Here is a 19767-nt window from a genome sequence, read left to right as displayed (position 1 = left end):
AAATGCCACAGAAAAATTTGATGTTGTAAAATTCACATTTTTACTTCAAAGGGATCACATTTTCAAAAGCTGGATTTCAGTTTCACTTTTCAATGTTAACAAATTCGCCACATGGAAAAATTCAACCTTCAAAATGTCTTTCATAGTCACGTGAGAGGAGGGTGGCTGCGGCGAGGCTGAGAAACAAGACAAATGAAGAGAACAGTCTTTTGGTTCTATGTAAACTTTTTGAATTTTGTGGAACAAATCATGAATGTAGGTTGTAAAAGTAGGTCAGTGTTCCAGATAATGTTTAGGCCAGGAGACGGCCTTGCCGGCGAGCTCGCCGTTCCTTCCTTCCGGGTCTATTGCAGCAACCGCCTGCATTTTCTCGCAGCGAAACCACATCCCGAGACCAGATAATTCGAGATATGAACGGCTCGGCAGATAGCGGCGCTTGTTTGTGAAACGCGGAGAGAAGCGCAGCTAACCCGATTCGAACCTTTGCATTTATTGGACCAGATGCAGATGATCATGTGCGACCTCAGCGCCAATTGGAACAACTCGTATCGGGAGCTGGAGCAGCGTATCCTGTCCATGGAGCAGAAACTGGAAGAGCTGAGCCGCTGCTTCCAAGAAACCTCAAAGCTGCTGTCTCAGGTCCTACGTCACCGCAACCAGGAGATCAGGTAAACAAAGCTCACAACACTCGCGCCTGACGCTGCGCAGATCGGCGAGAGGACCCGAGATGGCCGAGAACGGGCATCGTAATGCGCCGGGGACTACCTGACCTAACCTAACCCAGCCGCCTCTTAATAATACCATTGTCGTGTCAAAATTATGCAAACATCTACACCAAAGCCAAATATACCAGCGTGCATCTGGACCACGAACATAATCTACAACTGTTCAGAATCAGTCGGGGGAAAAAAAAAAAAAAAAAATGGATGAAATAAATAAATAAATCACATGGGTGACCCTCATTATTAAATGCAAGAAAAATGTCACACGAGGTTTCCTTCACATTGCATTTTCTAATAAAATAATTGAAAATAATTAAACAGATTGTGCAACATAATTAATTAATCAGGACTCCTTCCGGTGTGTGAGACCTGGCAGCCAAGGACAGACTCACAATTGTTCTCGGTTTTACCGGGACTGGCAGTAATTGTACAGTACAGAGAAAACATGGCTGCTGAGTATTGTTACATTGTTGGTCTACGTGTGTTGAAGCACCATTTGTATTCAAACATCTATTGTGTGTTTTAAATACACAACACGTTACATTATACAGTAAACTACGATTGGAAGGATGCGGCACGGTGGATCAGCTGGTAAAGCGTTGGCCTCACAGTTCTGAGGTGCCGGGTTCAATCCCGGATGCGCCTGTGTGGAGTTTGCATGTTCTCCGCATGCCTCCCACATCCCCAAAACATGCAACATTAATTGGACGCTCTAAATTGTCCTTAGGTGTGATTGTTGAAGCTGTTTGTCTCGACATGCCCTGCGATTGGCTGGCGACCAGTTCAGGGTGTTACCCCGCCTCCTGCCCGTTGACAGCTGGGATAGGCTCCAGCACTCCTCGCGACCCTCGTGAGGATAAGCGGCTAAGAAAATGGATGGATGGAAATATTAAGAGTTAGGATTGTGTATTTAGGTCAGCGTTTGTGACAGTGTTGACGCCAACGGAGGGCTCGACGGCCCCGAGCGGACTCTCCTGTCATAACTTTTGTGCCGTTTCCTCTGCAGGTGACACGACCGCCGCGCGCACTTCAGACAAAAAAAAAAAAAAAACAAAAAAAACTTGTTGTCCGACGATGCCGACCAAAAGGGAGGCGGTGATCATCTCCACCTGTGCAGAGCTACTATTTCTACATGCTTCCACCGTTCGAAGGAGCTGCACAAGCTCCTACGCAGTCACCTCCAGGCCCGGTCTCGAGCGCCCTTCACCAAACTCGACCGGGGAAGATTTCGTCGAGAGCTTTCTAATCGACGCCGCCAAACCCCAAGACTTGCGCTCGATTCTTTTTTTTTTTATTACAACACGCCATTATTTAAAGGCTCGATTGGACTCATCTTTGCCTTATTTATTTTTAAACTTTTTTTTTTCTAAATATTACGTTTCGTGACAGCCGTACAGAAGTTAAAACGTTTCAACACAAATCCAACTAAAAGGGAAAAAATGCAATGTTGCATTGTAAGAAAACAAACTTTATTTCATTTTTTTTAACCTCTTGGCATGTTCATCTCAAATGTAAGGCTGTCATTATGGGATGCAGGAGATGTAGTTTCCTCTTGTGTGGGGACAATGACAACAGCGTGCAAACTGACTGCTTCTCAGTGGCTCAACTGCTCCCCCTGGCGGACATTGAATCGGTTAAACCCGTGTAATTAAAATAACATTTACATAAAGAACCCATGAATAATTGTGTAACAGTTGAAAACTTGATATTTGACATACAGTGAACCCCCGCATTTCCGCTTTGACCATTCACTTTCTTTTTAAACTACCCTCCAATATTCTCTGAGAAACGAACGGTTTTTGTGCTTAGAGCAAAGCAATTAATTGTCTCACTTCGATCACAAATGGAATGTTCTGGTTGTCTTAGAAGACCTTCCACCTCTCATTCTAGCGGCCTTCGTCAGTTCATGCATAACGCCAGCAAGGGCAGACGAACCGAGGTCCGTGTGGAAAACTCCAATATTTATGCTCCATTTTAGTGGCACTCCCCAAACCATGAATGGCATCATTACTTTCGAAATGCAAAACGAGTTGTTTAGATCGTTTGCCGATCGCACCATCTTTCAACAGGAAACCTCCTCATTAATAATCCAACCATTCATTTTCCAAGCCGCTTATGCTCATACGGGTCGCAGGAGCCTATCCCAGCTAATATCGGGCGAAAGGCGGGCTACACCCGAACTGGTTTTCAGTCAATTGCAGGGCACACATCGACACCATCACTGACTTTGAATCAATCCCACACTCCCTGCACCAAAGTTAGCCGTGTGTACCACTACACCACCATTGACTCCCATTAATATAGCATTCAGTTATTAAAAGACCTTATTTTTGCTAGCTCTCTGACGGCAGAATTCACCCTGAGAATGAAATGACACATATTCAGCAAAGTATTAGTTTGGCACGTTCTGATGGAATATCGCCAAGATTAATTCTGTTACAATGTTTCAAAAGCTGCCTTTGTGATGTCATGTTCCGATGGCAGCTCTTCATTTCCTTAATGCACCGGGTGCACATTATTGTTATTATTGTATGCCCACGTGTGACGGTCAAGTCAGCTTGCGCTAGCATGCTAGCTGATTCTATTGATGAGCCTCATGTGAAGGTGATTTATTTGTGCTAATTTAATTTCTGAATACAGCCAGTTATGTCATGTGTATCCTAGTAGCATGGCGTTAATGCGTTATGATGTTTAAGTTCTTTGCTGTCATCTTGTGGCATCTATATGCAATTACATTTTTTGTGGGGGGGGGGGAATCATTTAAAGGGGAAATCCAGTGGTTTGCAGTAACAATGTATCCAATAGGTCATGTAATATGTACTCCATGTACTTAACAATGTGACGTTAAATCCTCTCTCATTTATGTCCAGCGCCGATTTCTCGGATTTATCCTCATCTGGTGAAGAAATAGCAGTATCAGTTGATCGCGAAGACGGAGGAATACTTCCGTACAGATTTGAACCTGTGGCTGCAAATAATGCCGCCGAGCAGTAATGTTGAATATTCGGATGGTTCTTCGGGCGAAATAATGCAGAGTGTGACGCGCGACCTCCGCCGAGCGGCGACGCCGTGAGCTCGCAGTATTCCTCGTCTTCCCGATCAACCGATACCGCTATTTCTTCACCAGATGAGGATAAATCGGAGAAATCAGCGCTGGGCATAAATGGTGTCCCATGTAATCGAGCGTTTGGAACGGCACGTAACACGTCACATACGCCCACGTAGGTCATTTGACTCGCGAAAATGGCAGCGCCCCTGAAAATTCCCAATTGTCGATAAAATATTGTCAAAACGCTATTAAATGAGAGAGGATTTAACATCACGTTGTCAAGATCGAGTACATATTACATGACATGTTGGATACGCTGTTAATGCAAACCACTGGATTTCCCCTTTCATGTTTCCATTTGTGTCTTTCTCCTGCGAATAGCGAGGGTTCACTGTAAATCTTCAATTGAAACCACCAAAAATAAAATCCAAATACCGTAATACAGATACCTCATTGGAAAGGAAGCACTTTCTCCCTAGGGGATAAACTGGAGCTTAAAAAAATAAAATAAAAACATTTGAAATGCTAACATAACTGACATTTCTTGTATTCTGCGATGTTGTCGAAATAACTTGGAATTTGCACGTCTTGTAAAACTGTCCAGGAAATTCCTGGAATTAAAAGCTGTGTGGAGTCTTTGCCCTCTCAACAAATGTGTGGGTATGACAAAGGACTTCTTTTTGGTTTCTGACACTTTTGGACTTTTGCTTGTGATTGAAAGCGGTTTTAAAATGTCCAGTTTTCACATTGTTTTTAAGTTGATGCCATATGTAGGCAGAGGCCCGGTAAAAGAAATGCCCACAGCTGCACGCCAGGGGCATCATGCACTTCCTTCTGCACTTTTCTTTCTTCCGCGTGCCCAAGTGCTTGGCTAGGAGTCTGGCGCCGGTGAACGTCTTGCCGCAGTTGACGCAGATGTAGCTCTCGGCCTCGGCGTGCTGCACGCAGTGGCGCAGCAGGTGCAGCCGGTGCTTGAAGGAGCGGCCGCACTGGCAGCGGTGCGAACGGCGGCCGCGGTGGAGGTAGCGGTGGCAAATGGCGAGGTAGGGCTGCCGCAGCATGGTGCCGCACTGCCGGCAGGGTCGCGGCGGCGCCTTGGAGCGCCGGCTCGCGTTTGCGCGCTTCGTGGAGGCCGACGCCTGGCGCTGACTATCAAACGTGGGCGGAATGGCGGGTTGTGGGTCCGAGCATGCTGGGGCGGGGAAGCTTGCCTCGACTTTGGCAGAAGAAGAATACGTATGATCCGTTAAGAGCAGTTTATCAATGACCGGCTCGCCGTTGACGACCGGCGCACTCAAAGTGGCCACGCTCGACGACATCTTATTGTCAGTCAATCCCGATTTTCTTGTCACGATGCGCACCGTGGTGCTGACCACCGACGTGTGAACTTCGGCGACGTGGGCGAACAGACACTTTTCGTTGACGAAGAAGCACTTGCATATGGTGCACGCTTTGGGCATGGATTCAGAGCAGAAGAAGAGCAAGCGCAAAGCCCCCGTGTCGGGCGGTGGGTGGTGATGGTGCAGATCCCAGTGTTTGAACACCTGCCCGCAGCGGTCGCAGGAGTACAAGAAGGTGCGATGCTCCTTGAGAGCCGCCTCGTTGGGAAAGCTCATCATGCAGCGAGCGCACTGGAACGTCACGCCCGTCACGCTGGTACAGTGGCGCAGATGTAGCTTGAGGGACTTGAAGGGCCCTCGGCCACACTCTTTGCAGACCGAGTCCTTGTTAGTGTTGTGGGTGGGCTGGCCTCGTTTGGGACTGTACGAAGAATCCCCAGACTCGGTCGAGCTCGAGTTTGTGTCCTCATCTGATTCTGCGTAGTTGAGATCACTTTGAAGTGCTCTTAAGTCACGCTTATGATCGCCCTCAGAGTTGCAGCTCGAGTTTGTGTCCTCATCTGATGCGACGTAGCTGGGATCACTTTCAATTGCTTTAAAGTCAGAGTTGTGATCGTCCTCAGAGTTGCTGTTCGTTGATTCGTCCGTGCTGAGATCGTCAGAGTCGAGGGGTCTTCCCAGGTCGTAGTCCACGCCGTCTCCAGACATCTCGGGGCTATCCGGCAGCCCCGTGCGCGACGCCGGACCCCGCCTTTGGTCCTCCGACTTCGAGTAGTGTTCCTCCTCTGCATGTTTGTTCAGCTCCGACATGCTATTAAAAAACTGAGAGCACATTCAGCACACTGGTGGACAGTGTGCATCATCCAAGTGTACTTAGAGCGACGTCACACATTGGAAGTTCGTATTGCAGGTGGCCGTTATGTTGCGGCTGGTGAAGCGGGACATCCGCAGAAATGTTTACTGCACTCTCTGCGTTTTGCTCACCACCAGGGATCCTTCTCCGTTTGTGTAACCACACTCATCACTGCTCCGGTCCTCAGACATCAGGGGTTCGCAGGTAGTCTGAAAGCGCAAGATTGTGTTTACAAACAAGCGTACCGTGGCAAAAATGGCGTTAAGGGAAAAAGAATGTGGGAAGAGAAAGAAGCAATGGACATTATGTGAAGTCAGTGGAGTGATATATCATAAGCAGTAAGACTCAACCCTCGTATAAGATATTTTGAACCTTAACTTCTCAATTGTGAGGAAGATGTGCTAACCACATGCTCCCCTTGTTGCTCAATGAAAAGCACCCCCGTAATATTAGCATATTCCCCACTTTGCATCTCTTAGGTCTGTAAATAAACATGCTTTTAAATTTATCTATCCGTACAGGTGCATTCAGTGTTGTAACAGGAAAAACTAGCACAAACATGAGGCTTAAACGTTACACGTTCACTCATAATACTGTGAGTTATAAACAGTAACTCGGTAAATAATATGAAACCTCGCGGCAGACAATATAGGCCATTATAGCGATTTCATTATGATATATATATAATTCCAGGCTGGTTAAATAACTTGAAACTGGGAGTTTATAGTCAGTCTCTATATTGCTGGTTTTGTGTCCAAAATTTGCTAATATAGCACGGGCGATATTCTATAATGTTCAACCATTATTACGAATGAAAAATGCGCTTATACTCACTAAAGTTGAAGAGAGAGAGAGAGAGAGAGAGAGACGTTGACGATGGCGCCCTTCAACCCGGAACAATAACGCATAGACTTCCGATTCCCAGAAGGCACCGTGGCCGTACGACTGCACAAATGCACAAAGTCGATGTCAATTATAAAGTTGTTAAAAAATAATTGAACAGTAGAAAGAAATCAAGAAACATTAAAATGATATGGCTATAATTCATATAATGCGTCTTTCAGTTAAAAACTTTGCTTACTTTCAAACAATCCATCGTTCCGGAACTTATTATTATCTCATGTTTCTTCACGTCACTATTGACAGCACACACGTGTGTTTGATGCGCTAAACATTAAGAGTATCAAACTGATGGAGCGTCGTTGTGTTTGCTACTAAAAAACATATTTTTCTAGTTTTTGCCGAAATTAATTTCAAACACACTGGTAGGAAGTTGAAGTAGTTTGTGTTTATTGTCAGACGCTTTTTTGTTTTTGTCACGATAAAACATTCCGAAAGATATTGCCGATATATGTTTGACAAGAAAACGTTTATTATTGTCATTGCCATTGTATTTTTTCCTCACTTCTGTGTAAATAGCGGGGCACTAGCTAGTTCTGGACATCATTGTATTTATTGCACGCCATTATTAAGTGTACTGCAAAGCAATCATGTCAGAATCGGGCCACAGTCAGCCTGGCATGTATGGACCGGGACGCAGGAGAAGGCGACGCCGTGGCGACCGCGACATCGGACCTCCCGGCCAGAACCTGTCTGGTCCTAGTCGGGATCGGGAATACCAACCTCGGGAACGAAGGGTAACGCTTAACAGTCAGCTGTTTTATTTTTGCCGTTCTCTTCAGAGCTGCCTGACCTGTAACCTGTGATACATTTTTGTTGTGTTTTGAGGATGGGAGTGAAGACCCACCGGGCCCTCTCATTCAGAAGACCCCCATCATCCTGGCCAAGCCCCCCGCGGAGAGGGTATTTCTACTTAAGTGATTGTCAACCTTTAATGAACCAAGAAACATATATTACATATGAAAAATCTCACAACACACCAACAGACAAAACACAAATAAACGTCTTTAGTCAGTGATTGCCAAAGAGTGCGCTGTTGTGCTGCAGGAGATTGTACATTCATTAATTCATTCATTTTTGTCCGCTAATCTATTTGTGTAAAAAAAAAAAACTTATTGGCCATAAATGAAAAATAATCAAACTAAAAATTCCAAGTACGACCGTACCTGCTCATACCTTCTTCTGCCGTGTAATTATGTATTCCCGTGTTATTGTGCATACTAGTACAGACTGTCGGTAAAGTTGAAATGTTGTATGAAACATAATGTACTAAACATAAAGAACAGAGGTTAACCAGTGGCAAGCATTAGACCATAATTGTGTTTCATTTGTGATCAGGAAATATCAAACAAGGCACAATTTGAAATGGTCAGTGTTGGAAATTCACTTCTTTCAACTTTGCACTGATTTGTTGTTGTTTTTTTTTTTTGCCTGCTTTTGAAGGCCAAGCCAGCACAGAATTTACCCGTCAGCGGAGCGCCAGTTCTTGACAAGCCGATCATGCTCATGAAAGCTCGGGACGACGCGGTAAAGCCGGCAACTCCCCCGGAGGCGACGCCTCAGCCTTCTGGTCCCTCCAAAGTGGAGAGGGAAGGCCAGCGACCCACCCAGCCCGTCTACCAGATCCAGAACCGGGGAATGAGTGCTTCTGCAACCAGCAGCGCTGTGGACCGTGGGTTACAATTGATTTCACTGTGAAAAGTACAGAGAAAATTATAAAATTCTCAATATATTGATCCGATTTTAGCCTTGGTTGGCCAGTCCAAACTCATCCCACCGGAGAAGATGAAGCACAGCATCAAGCTTGTGGATGAGCAGATGAACTGGTGTGACACTGCCATGGAGGTAAAAATCAGTTCACAGGCTTTCCTTTTATGGCCACGCGTTCAATTTTTGGGTATTGTGTCACGCAGTACCTGCGAGACCAAACGGATATGCTGGTGGTGGGCGTCCTCGGCCTGCAGGGAACTGGAAAATCGACTGTCATGTCTCTGCTATCAGCCAACACCCCTGAAGAAGACCCAAGGTAGAGATGCCCGTGAATGTTATCCAGAGCTCGTCCACGTGACGTCACCATTTTCACGGCGCCATATTGCCGATCAAAAAGACCAAAAAACATCGATGGATTTCGCCAATTAAACATGATGGATGGTGCCCAACCAAAATATGCACACGCCTGTGTAACGATCACTTCATTTCAGGTCGGAATTCTTCTTCTTAATCTCAAATTCCCAAGAAGTAAAAAAAAAAAAGACGGCAGGGAGTCATCTCCAATGTACACGGAAGCGTGTTGAGGCCACACGTTAATCTACAGTAAACCTCTCCTGACAGACTTTTTTTTTTTTCTTTAAATATGCATTCTTCTCAAATGAGTCCAATGCGTATTTAAAAAAAGAAAATCAACCGTCTGTCAAACAGAGGTTTACATAGGTTAACGTGTGGCTGCAACACACTTCCGTGTACGGGGGCTGAAGCCTCCCAGCGGTTTATTTTCTTTTTTTAAATATGCATTGGATTCATTTGAGAACAATGCATATTTAAAAAAAAAAAAAAAGTCTGTCACGGAGAGGTTTGCCGAAGTTCAAAGTGTGGCTGCAACACGCTTCCGTGTACGGGCGAGCCGACTCTCTGTCTTTTTATTTTTTTCCAATCATAGTTAATGAATGTGAGTTTGTGTACGACCAGGGGTCGTTTATTTAATTATTGGTATTTGTACTGAAAAAATCTTGAGTGGCTCCATCACTATGTGGGAATTCTTCTTGATTGAGAACAGATCCAGCAACGAATAATTTGTACGCGTTCAGACTTTTCTACGCTTTCAATCTCTTCCGTGTAAATCTCGATGACTTACTCAGCAGATCCGTGTGTAGATCCAGTTGTCCAAGACAAGCGGAAACGGGTGAACGGTCCAATTTCTTATAGGCGAAAACATCGACTTCGGCATTAAATATGGGTCCTCTATGCCAAGTGTCACTCATTTTTCTACGTAACTTCGTTTATCACCTTCTAAATGTTTAATGCTATCGTACAAAACTCTGGGCGTCGTGCTATAAGACTTATTGAATGGTTTAAGAATGGTTTGTTTGACCGGCACTTCCGGCCAGTGACGTGATTTGATGACGCAGGTGCACGAGCTCTGTACGTCATGGCAACGAAAGGTTGACTTTAGCTCTCGCATTTCTGTATTTTCATGGAAGACTTAGAGTGAAGTGCAAACTCGTTGCACACTCGGTCTGTTAACATTTACAGCATGAAGTTACACTTTTTGGACACACGAGGGCGTTGCAGTTAAACTAAGTTGCTCTTGGCCATAGCACATGATGAGCTCATTTTTGTTGTTTTGGTCAGTGCAAGCATGCATCAGGCATTTAAAGGCGGCGGGGTTCTTTAAATGTATACAAAAGAACCCACCCAGCCAAGTCGTAGCTTCCAAGGGGAGAACGGTTGCGGCAGAGTTTCAAATCGCACACTTGGTTTGAGGCTTTCATCTTGGGTCGGAAGTGTTCCCACGCAGCTCAGCCTTCAGTGATCCATCCATTCACATCCATCCATTTTCTTAGCCGCTTATCCTCAAGAGGATCGCGGGGAATGCTGGAGCCTATCCCAGCTGTCAACGGGCAGGAGGCGAGGTACACCCTGAACTGGTTGCCAGCCAATCGCAGGGCACATGGAGACAAACAGTCGCACTCACGATCACACCTAGGGGCAATTTAGAGTGTTCCATTAATGTTGCATGTTTTTGGGATGTGGGAGGAAACCGGAGTGCCCACCCGGAGGAAACCCACACAGGCACGGGGAGAACATGCAAACTCCACACAGGCGGGGTCAGCATCGAACCCGGATCCTCAGAACTGTGAGGCCTTTACCAGCTGCTCGACCGTTCCGCCCTTCAGTGATCCATCAAGTGAAAAGAGATGTTGACAATTATTGTAAACCCCCCCCCCCTACAATATGCAAATTTACCATTGGTAAACTATATACAGGCCCAGGTATCATTTTCAAGAACATTTTATTCACCTGGATATACATTTCACAAAACAATATCGATATATATATATTTTTTTGTTATGCAAAGGTTGAATAGGATATGGAAGGCTGCAGTTTAAATGCAAGCGGCGTCGGTAATGCATGGATGATGATTTTTATTGTGGTTTTGACCCTCTTTGTGGATATGATGTGTGTAGGGCACACACTTTTAGGAACGACCATGTTGTTTGCGTGTACAGGGGTTACGTATTCAGAGCGCAGACGCAAGAGATTAAAGAGCGCGGTGGAAACCAGAGCACGGGAATCGACTTTTTCATCACGCAGGAGAGGATCATCTTCTTGGACACCCAGGTACGAGTCAAAGTCATGGAAGTACACACACTCGAATCTCTGCGCCTGAAAAGAATTTATTGATCATCTAAGAGATACTGACAATAGTTTTCTTCCCTTGTAGAAAACATTAAAAAAAAAAAAACATTATTTTTCCCCTCTTGCTTAATTTCTGAAACAATTTTTCGTTCATCCCGACATTCACATGCATCAAAAGCTACAGAAATATTGAAAATAAATACTCTGTCATTCTTTTCACTCAATGTGAAAATAAGAGCGCTTTCTTAAAAAGAATAAACATCACTTTTGTCAAAAACCTTTAGCAACACGACCCTGAATTGATGTTTTGAATGTTGAATAATTGAACATAAATTGAGTTGTCAAACAAACTCTCGTTTTCGCATGTATGTTGTCAAAGAGGAACTCCACAACCCCTCCAGCTCTGCCAACACTTTTGAACTACAGAAACCCCCCAAAAAGTACAAAAACAATCAACTGTAATGAATCAGTACTGATTTAATAGGCTTGCCCACTGGTGTCAAACTCAAGGCTCGGGGGGCCAGATCTGGCCCCGTCACATGATTTTATGTGGCCCGCGAAGCCAAATCTAGAGTGTCAATTGCCATGATTCTTGTAAAAATCTGTACCGAAATTTCAAATTGTCGTGCATCATAAATGATAAAGTTGAGATATTACCAGCATTTTTGTGTTACCAAACGTGAATAGTGGGAAAAACACATTACCCTTGATTTCTGATTCCAAAACTAGTTCATAAATAGATGATGTAAATATGATGAGATGATTAAATATTTTTGTTTCACTGTCATAACGGCCCTCTGAGGGGAAACCGGAACAACAATGTGTGGCCCGCGAGAAAAATGAGTTTGACACCACTGGGCTAGCCCTTCACTGAATAATACAACTTTTCATTAGATTAGAAAATGTTCCATAACTTGACTAATTTGTGTGCCTTTTACTTTTAATATCAGCTTGTTAACCATATCGGTCTAGCGAGCATCCCGGACAGTGACCAAAAACGTACTACGGTCGTATTTACACATTTTTAGCACAGCACAAATGAATTTGAGCATCTCTTTGGTAACATTCATTTGTGTACGTAATTGATATTTTGTTATCTTTATTCATTGACTCAAAAGTGATCATCGGACCTTTGCTCTTTGTGATCTCAGGTGACATTTTTGTCGAAATTCAAGAACATTTTGTTCCAATTCCAAACGTCGAGGTTCTCCTGCATCCCCCCCGCGCACTCACACTCTCTCTCTTCATTTGTAGCGCGATGAATTTGTGCTGATAATTTTCATTCAAATTGTGCTGTTTTGGTGTGAGAGGCACTGAAAAGGAATGTTTTGTGTCTCCCAGCCGATTCTCAGCCCCTCCGTCCTGGACCACCACATCAACAACGATCGCAAATTGCCCCCGGAGTACAACCTGCCTTACACATATGTGGAGATGCAGGTTAGAGGCCATCCCACGTCAAAAATATGATCTGCCCCCACCCAAAAGACAATCAGGCGATTGTGAATAAGCCGTCGGACTTCCTGCCTTTAACCTCTGTACAGTCTCTTCAGATCGCCGCCTTCCTGTTTACGGTGTGCCACGTGGTCATTGTGGTTCAAGACTGGTTCACGGACTTAAACCTCTACAGGTGGGTACTTATTTACGCTGGGTTTGAAGCAAAATAAACGGCGTAGTAAGACGGGGAGACAATAATCCGAAACCTGGCCGGTGTTTCCCTCAGGAATGTTGGGCATTTCTTCTTGTACCGTGAGAGGATATTTGCCTTCTGCTCCTCAATAACATCAGTAATGTTGCTCTCACAGTTGGTCCAAAGGAAGACACACGTGAACAGATCCAGACCTGTTGAGAACGGCGCGCAGCGCGCCCGTCAGAGTTGCGCAATCGGTTATTTACCTTGTCGACTATGCAATTAGCCACGAAGGTTTCTCATAGTGTCAGGTTTTGTGGAGTGTGCCAGAAGATTCTATCTCCTTGTCACATTAGCGTAACAACAACAACGAGCTTGTTGACGATGAAGTTTCATGTACTTTAGTGCCTTCGTTGGGACTTGTACTGTGCTAATCCACCTGTCAGTAGGAACAACTACTGTACTAGTGTGTTTTGCAATACAGTGTATTGCGGATTCAGTGCGTTGCTTTTTTTCCCCCCATATTCATATAGTCCATAAATCGCAATCCTGTGTGATTTTGAGTATATACACAGTTTTTTTTTAATGGAAAAATAAGTCCTGCCTAAAACCTAAAAAGCTAAAATAAAGTCTCTTTGCAGATATTCTGCGTTGCGAGCAAAAAAAAAAAAAATAATAATCCAATGCAAATTGAAAGTATAACATTCAGTCTGTGGCGTTTTGCAATGTGATTCCATAAGTGAGGGATGACTGGTTGTTACATCCAATATGTACTGTAAAAAATGAAAAGAAGAAGCCACTGGTTTCTTTTAGGCAGCACACGAAACTTTCTCTAAGAACGACTGCTGCTCCGCCACAGTCTTTTTCCCACTTTACCTTTCCTCGATCTTAAAGATGTACACCCATAATTCCAAATGTTATAGTATTTACGCAGCGCGTCAATGTGTTTTATAATGACAGCGTCCACCACCCACCACTGCTTTAGTTAGCAACACAGTCCGGGCAACGTAGAGCAAAGACGAGCTAGACATGCTGCTTATGTTTACTTTCGATATTAATGGAGAAAGTTAAAAAAAAGAAATAGTGTCGTTTTAAGCTGCAATGACTCTCGGAGTATGCGAATAATCAAAGAAAAAGTGGTTAAACTGGATGAGATTTTCTTTTTTCCGTGTGGGAAAGGTCTGGTCTGAAGCCAAAGTAGAAAGTGCAGGATGAGATGGTGGGTCATTTGAAAATTCCACCTTGGCACAGCCTGATCCAGGATGGAAGCACAGACAATACAGTCATCACCCCCCCGTCCCCGTCGTCAGTCGCTCGCGAGAGGCTGGCTGCTTGAAAAGTAGATCTTGGGGTAAAAAAAAAAAAGCCAGGGCACCCCTGGTGTACAGTCCTGCTGCGCATTTGCTTCTCATCTTTTTGGGCTGTCAGGTTTCTTCAAACGGCCGAGATGCTGAAACCTTCCACTCCGTCCACAAGCCACGACAGCACGGGCTCTTCTGGCAGTGATGACGGCGCAGAGTACTATCCACATATAGGTGGGAGATTATCATCCGCTTTTAAATCCGCCAGATTTCGGACTTCTCATAAAGAGAAAAAAAAAAGAACTCGGCTCCTCTCCCGCACGCAGTGTTCCTCCAGAATAAGAGCAAGCGTGAGGACTTCTGCCCGAGGAATCTCAAGGACATGCATGTTGTGGTGGACAAATTAATGGCCCACTCCCACCTCAAATACAAAGGTATGTTCGGCCTCTTTTTCACAAGATTCCGTGTTGAAATTTGTTGAAGAAATTCAGCGCAGAATCCACATGAAAGTGGAAATTACATTTGCCGGCACGGTGACTCTCCTGGAAAGCGCCTCACAGTTCTGAGGACCCAGGTTCAATCCCGAACTTGCCTGTGTGGAGTTTGCATGCTCTTCCCATCCCTGCGTGGGTTTTCTCCGGGGATTCCAGTGTCGTCCCCCCCAAAAATACATGCAACATTAACTGACACTCACAATTGCCCCTAGGTGTGATTATGAGTGCCACTGTTTGTGTCAATGTGCCCTGCGATTGGTTGGCAACACCTTTAGAGTGTACCCTGCCTCCTGCCCGTTAACATCTGGGATAGGCTCCAGCACTCCCTGGGACCCTTGTGAGGATAAGCTGCTAAGAAAATGGATGGATGGAAATGACATTTTTTCACCAGTTTGTGTTTTTGTTGTTTCGAATTAAGTCTTACTTTGAATGGAATTACACGCGACCCGACGGACCTCAATAAATGAACCTTTGACCTATTTCGTACAGTTTTTGCGGCATTATGCATTTAAGTATGGGTGCTCTAAATTGTCCATAGGTGTGAAAGTGTGACTCCTTGTTTGGCTGTCTGTGCACCCCACCCACTTAACTTAATTTGGACAAGTGCCGTAATAATGGACATCCATCCATCCATCCATTTTCTTTGCCGCTTATCCTCACGAGAGTCGCGGGGAGTGCTGGAGCCTATCCCAGCTGTCAACGGGCAGGAGGAGGCGGGGTACACCCTGAACCGGTTGCCAGCCAATCGCAGCGCACGTCGAGACAAACAGCCGCACTCACAATCATACCTAGGGGCAATTTGGAGCGTCCAATTAATGTTGCGTGTTTTGGGGATGTGGGAGAAAAGCCACGCAGGCACGGGGAGAACCCGCAAACGCCACACAGGCAGGGCCGGGAGAACTGTGTGGCCAGCGCTTTCCCGCTGACCCACCGTGCCGCCTAATAATGGACAGACAGATGGATTTCACACCCTCAGGGGCATTCAACGCAAGGGTTTTTGGTCTCCTCATAACACACCGCATGGTCTGTGCTCAGGTTCGCTGTCCATGCTAGACTGCAATATCTTTCCTGGTCTGGGCCAAAACTACATGACGACTGAAGTCAACATGTTCCTGCTGCCCGTGCAGGACAGCGACAGCGAGGATAATCTGACGAAAGCAGGTCAGACAAAACGAACGCGGTCGTCGTCTTTGTAACGCAGCTTTTTTGTGCGTTTAACTCGACGCGTGTGTCCTTGATTTAGCTTCCACAATGACGTATCCCCTCTTCTCCTTGCTGCCGGGGTACAAGGGCCACCCGTCCTTCTCCAACGTGGTCTCCAAGTTGCGCAGCCAAATGATGGCCATGCCCCGCTGTCAGCTGTCGCACACCATCCTCACTGAGAAGAACTGGTGTGTAAACACTCCCGCGTCGCCAGTGGGAAACTTGTGTTCTATAAACCGCTTAAAGCGGAACAGTTCGATATTTATTTAAATGAGTTTCTTTCGGCTTGTCACGTCAGGGGTCGCCGCAGCGTAACATCTCAGATGAACGCTCATATTTGTTTGGCGCAGTTTTTACGCCGGATGCCCTTCCTGAAGCAACCCCACAAGGGGGAGTGGAGACCCCAGTGAGATACAAACTCACGACCCCTGGTTTACCAAACCACTGCTCTAACAGGCCTCCGTTCAATATTTATTTAAAAAAAAAAAAAGAAAGGGCTAGAACATGCTAGAATGTTGCTGCTTTACATCAAATACAACAACATTCTTGCATGTTGTAGCCCTTTTTTTAAAAAAAAAAAACAACCGTCTAGCATGTTCTAATTAAAATGAGAACGCTCACAGACTTCTCATTTTAATTACAACATGCTAGAATGTTGTTGTTTTTGGTGTAAAGATTTGACTGTTGGGGGGAAAAAACTGTTTACAATAATATTTCCAACAATCTAAAAAAATGTTTTTTTAGATAAATATTGATCTTTATTTAAGATATATATATATATTTTTTTCTATATTGAAAAAAAATATTGAACATTATTTTAAAAAAATTATATATATTTACATTGTTGCAAATGTTATTGTAAGCAGTTTTTTTTCCCCCAACATTTAAATCTTTACACCCAAAAAACAACAACATTCTAGCATGTTGTAATTAGAATGAGAACTCTTTCTTGGAAAAACTCACCTATTTATATATTTTGGTGTGCTTATAAATATCTCATAATGAAAGTCTTGTCAAATCTGGGTTGTCAAGGAAGTATTTTGTAGTGATGCTGTACATCTAGACTTGAAGATCTTTGTATGATAGGGAGGAGCTAGGATTAGCCCGGGTTGTTAGTGGAAGTTACCGAGAGTTTTCGCCGCATGTGCTTGTACATGTGCGCTTTCAGATGCATTTTTTCCCAAATCAAATATTATACGAGCCATATCTTTTTTAAGGATAATGTTGTAAGGTGATATTACACTGTTAGGGGATAAAAAAAAAAAATTGTCAGATTTTTAAAGATAACATTTAAATATATAGAAACAAGGCCCCGTAGCTCAGTGGTTGGAGCATTGGTTTGGTAAACCAGGGGTTGTGGGTTTGTATCCCACTGGGGCCTCCACTCCCTGAGAAGGGTTGCGTCAGGAAGGGCATCCGGTGTAAAAATTGTGCCAAACAAATATGTTCGTTCATCTGAGATGACACGCTGTGGTGACCCCGAAAGGGACAAGCCGAAAGAAACGCACTATTTAAATATATAGAAAGTTGTATGAATAAATAAGTAATAGAAGTGGTTAATTACTCTTGCACGATTTGGTTCCCGTGTGCCCTGAACATTTATTGTATATATAATATATGTAAACATCATAACTAGACGCAAAGAATAGTTTGGTCAACTTTTTGGTGGTAAGTTTTTATCATGCCCACCCCTCGTATTCATTAAATGGAGAAATGCAACAAAAATGGAAATTTCCACCCTCGTTTTTGTGCGTCTTTTCCTCCAGGTTTCACTACGCCGCTCGAATCTGGGACGGTGTGAAAAAATCCTCGGCCCTCTCCGAGTACAGCCGCCTGCTGGCCTAGACTCGCAGGCCTGATGACTTTCCCCACAAGTCCCTGTAAATGGGATGCACGGCTATGAAAACTTTGGCTAAGAATGACGTGGCCTTGGAACGGGGACGGTTTGGAGCTCCTGTCCCGGTCGTCCTTTCCCAAGGAAACGGGCGCAGTTGAGCTGTCGGAGCTGCGCCGCGCATCGCGGCGGTGGGAAAGGGAAAAAGCGGTTGTGCGGACGAGTCTAAACATGACCAAACGGCCGTTATTGACCCGTGGGACTGTTGAACACCCGCTGCGAGACTTTCCTGATAAGAAGAAAAGCAAAAGCCTTTTATGATTGGAATTTTGTTGTGTGTTGGAAAAACAGCTGTGACAAAAGTGCTCCAGAGTTTTGTTTATGAATCTCTTTCAGGCCGCTGGAATGCTGGAATTATTTTGCAGGTTAACTTCAAACTCGTGATTAGATGCCAATGAAGGTTGTGCCTCAGAAACTGCATCCCACGTTTCATTGCTCTTATTTTCCCGTTGTGGGGCAGGCACGGTGGATCAGATGGAAAGCGTTGGCCTCACAGTTCTGAGGTCCCGGGTTCAATCCCGCCTGTGCGGACTTTGCATGTTCTCCCCGTGCCTGCGTGGGTTTCCCTCCGGGCGCTCCGGTTTCTTCCCAAAAAGGTACAACATTAATTGAACACTCTAAATTGCCCATAGGTGTGATTGTGACTGCGACTGTTTGTCTCAATGTGCCCTGCGATTGGCTGGCAACCGGTTCGGGGTGTAACCCCGCCTCCTGCCCGTTGACAGCTGGCTCCAGCACTCCCCGTGACCCTCGTGAGGCTAAGCGGCTAAGAAAGTGGCGGGATGGATGGTACGTTGTGGCATGCCAAGGAAATTGGATGCTCTTGGAACATGTTCACATGGTATCTGTTGAAGATGTAATAATTGGACATATATGTATATATTCTTTTGGGGGTGGGGGGTACAAATATTAAAATGTAAACAACTTCCAGATCAGCCCAAAATTTTTGTTCATTCCAGTCCTTTTAAGATGCGAAGAATAGACTAAAAACCTGCTATTTGTGCTGCCTCTGATGGCCCAGACACAACAAGTACAACTTCTAGAGTTGCAATTTGTTTGCAGATTTCAAATAATTTTACGATGAGATTAAAATGTGTTTCTCGTAAATTAAGGTGCGGGAGACATACAACTATATCAAACATTGTCATGTATAATATGTTCTTTATACCGTGAGAAAACATGTCGGCAATGCCGTAGGACACATTGTGGGTTTTAGATTTTTGTCCTGCGTGCATTTTTATTGACCAGGATTATTATTTTCACTACGTTGGTAAAAAAAAAAAATCTCAAATGAAATCGCGCAAAAGCATACAATATATGCATACGATATATGCCCACCAGCAAGCGTGCGAGTGGAATGTTTTTTGTTATTTGAATTTGTGACTCCCCCCCAAATGAAAAGGAGGATGGAAGGGAGTGGTCTACGTACGGAGCACCCCCCTTCTGCCCGAGGATGACTACATAAAAGTGGAAGACTTCAAATCAATCGTCAGTCGCTTGCTATCAGGCGAAATGCATCACCTGCTGCTCCTGTTCGGGATTTTACACCTCCAGAAAGGCAAGGCACTTTAATCCAGAGCTAATTCAAGCATGCATGATGGGTTAATTGACAACTCAATTGCTCGTAGGTGTGAACGCGTACATGAGTGGTTGTTTCTATGTGCCCTGTGATTGGCTGGCAACCAGAAAATGGATGGATAATGACTTTTTTGTTTGTTTGTTTGTTTTGTTTTGCAGCCTATACTTTGAAGTGTTACGAATGTGCGGCCGGCAGCTCAGCCGCCTGCATCGACGCGACAAAAGATTGCCCCCCGCTGCTGACGCGGTGTAGCGCACTCCGATTAATTGTGTATTCAGGTACTGTCTTGTTACGATTGCCTCAGCGCGTGTGCCATGCAGTGGTGGGCCGCACCGATGTGCGTTTATCACTGAAATATTTGTTCCATCAAATTGCATTCATAACCGTCTACTGTTTTGTTTTTTGTTTTTTTCATAGCTTGTCTCTTGGCGGCGCTACAAGTCCCGCTC

General features: G+C 44.7%; 3 protein-coding genes across 7 annotated transcripts in view; 2 read left to right on the top strand and 1 right to left on the bottom strand.

Annotated features, from left to right (window-relative positions):
* kcnn4 (potassium intermediate/small conductance calcium-activated channel, subfamily N, member 4) overlaps positions 1 to 4211 on the top strand; it is a 29757-nt gene extending 25546 nt beyond the window's left edge. For 3 of the 4 annotated variants that reach the window (XM_061819871.1, XM_061819874.1, XM_061819873.1), the window contains exons 8-9: positions 502 to 668; positions 1840 to 4211. In XM_061819871.1, coding sequence (XP_061675855.1) covers positions 502 to 668; positions 1840 to 2092 — 420 coding nt within the window. In that variant the 3' untranslated portion in view covers positions 2093 to 4211. Of the gene's footprint in view, positions 1 to 501; positions 669 to 1728 lie in introns of all 4 variants that reach the window. The other variant, XM_061819872.1, reaches the window with a different exon arrangement.
* Positions 4212 to 4356: 145 nt separating this feature from the next.
* On the bottom strand, positions 4357 to 6909 carry si:dkey-79d12.4 (zinc finger protein 70). 2 transcript variants are annotated; one of them, XM_061819876.1, is made up of 3 exons: positions 6799 to 6909; positions 6096 to 6173; positions 4357 to 5953 (listed from the first exon to the last, which is right to left on the bottom strand). In XM_061819876.1, the coding sequence occupies exon 3, from the start codon at positions 5943 to 5945 to the stop codon at positions 4389 to 4391; it is 1557 nt and encodes a 518-aa protein (XP_061675860.1). In that variant the 5' UTR covers positions 5946 to 5953; positions 6096 to 6173; positions 6799 to 6909; the 3' UTR covers positions 4357 to 4388. The 2 variants fall into 2 exon arrangements, with proteins under 2 accessions (XP_061675860.1, XP_061675859.1); XM_061819875.1 differs by having other exon boundaries at positions 4357 to 6173.
* A 203-nt stretch (positions 6910 to 7112) lies between these two features.
* Positions 7113 to 19081, top strand: smg9 (SMG9 nonsense mediated mRNA decay factor). Its single transcript, XM_061819877.1, has 13 exons — positions 7113 to 7601; positions 7693 to 7767; positions 8308 to 8536; positions 8612 to 8709; positions 8778 to 8890; positions 11091 to 11202; positions 12562 to 12657; positions 12762 to 12847; positions 14276 to 14382; positions 14475 to 14582; positions 15678 to 15803; positions 15886 to 16033; positions 17612 to 19081. Exons 1-13 carry the CDS (start codon positions 7455 to 7457, stop codon positions 17688 to 17690), a joined length of 1524 nt encoding a protein of 507 aa, XP_061675861.1. The 5' UTR covers positions 7113 to 7454; the 3' UTR covers positions 17691 to 19081.
* Positions 19082 to 19767: the final 686 nt, after the last annotated feature.

Source organism: Syngnathoides biaculeatus, chromosome 5, assembly GCF_019802595.1.
Source record: "Syngnathoides biaculeatus isolate LvHL_M chromosome 5, ASM1980259v1, whole genome shotgun sequence".
Lineage (NCBI taxonomy): Eukaryota > Metazoa > Chordata > Actinopteri > Syngnathiformes > Syngnathidae > Syngnathoides > Syngnathoides biaculeatus.
Note: the sequence above shows the minus strand (reverse complement) of the source record. Positions and strands in the feature narration are given on the sequence as shown.

Excerpts from the sequence above, each read along its gene's own strand:
- smg9 (XM_061819877.1), top strand. The coding sequence starts at position 7,455 with ATGTCAGAATCGGGCCACAGTCAGCCTGGCATGTATGGACCGGGACGC. Across the intron at positions 8,891-11,090 it reads ACCCCTGAAGAAGACCCAAG|GGGTTACGTATTCAGAGCGC; the intron begins GTAGAGATGCCC and ends TTGCGTGTACAG. Across the intron at positions 12,848-14,275 it reads ACGGACTTAAACCTCTACAG|GTTTCTTCAAACGGCCGAGA; the intron begins GTGGGTACTTAT and ends TTGGGCTGTCAG.
- si:dkey-79d12.4 (XM_061819875.1), bottom strand. The coding sequence starts at position 5,945 with ATGTGCTCTCAGTTTTTTAATAGCATGTCGGAGCTGAACAAACATGCA.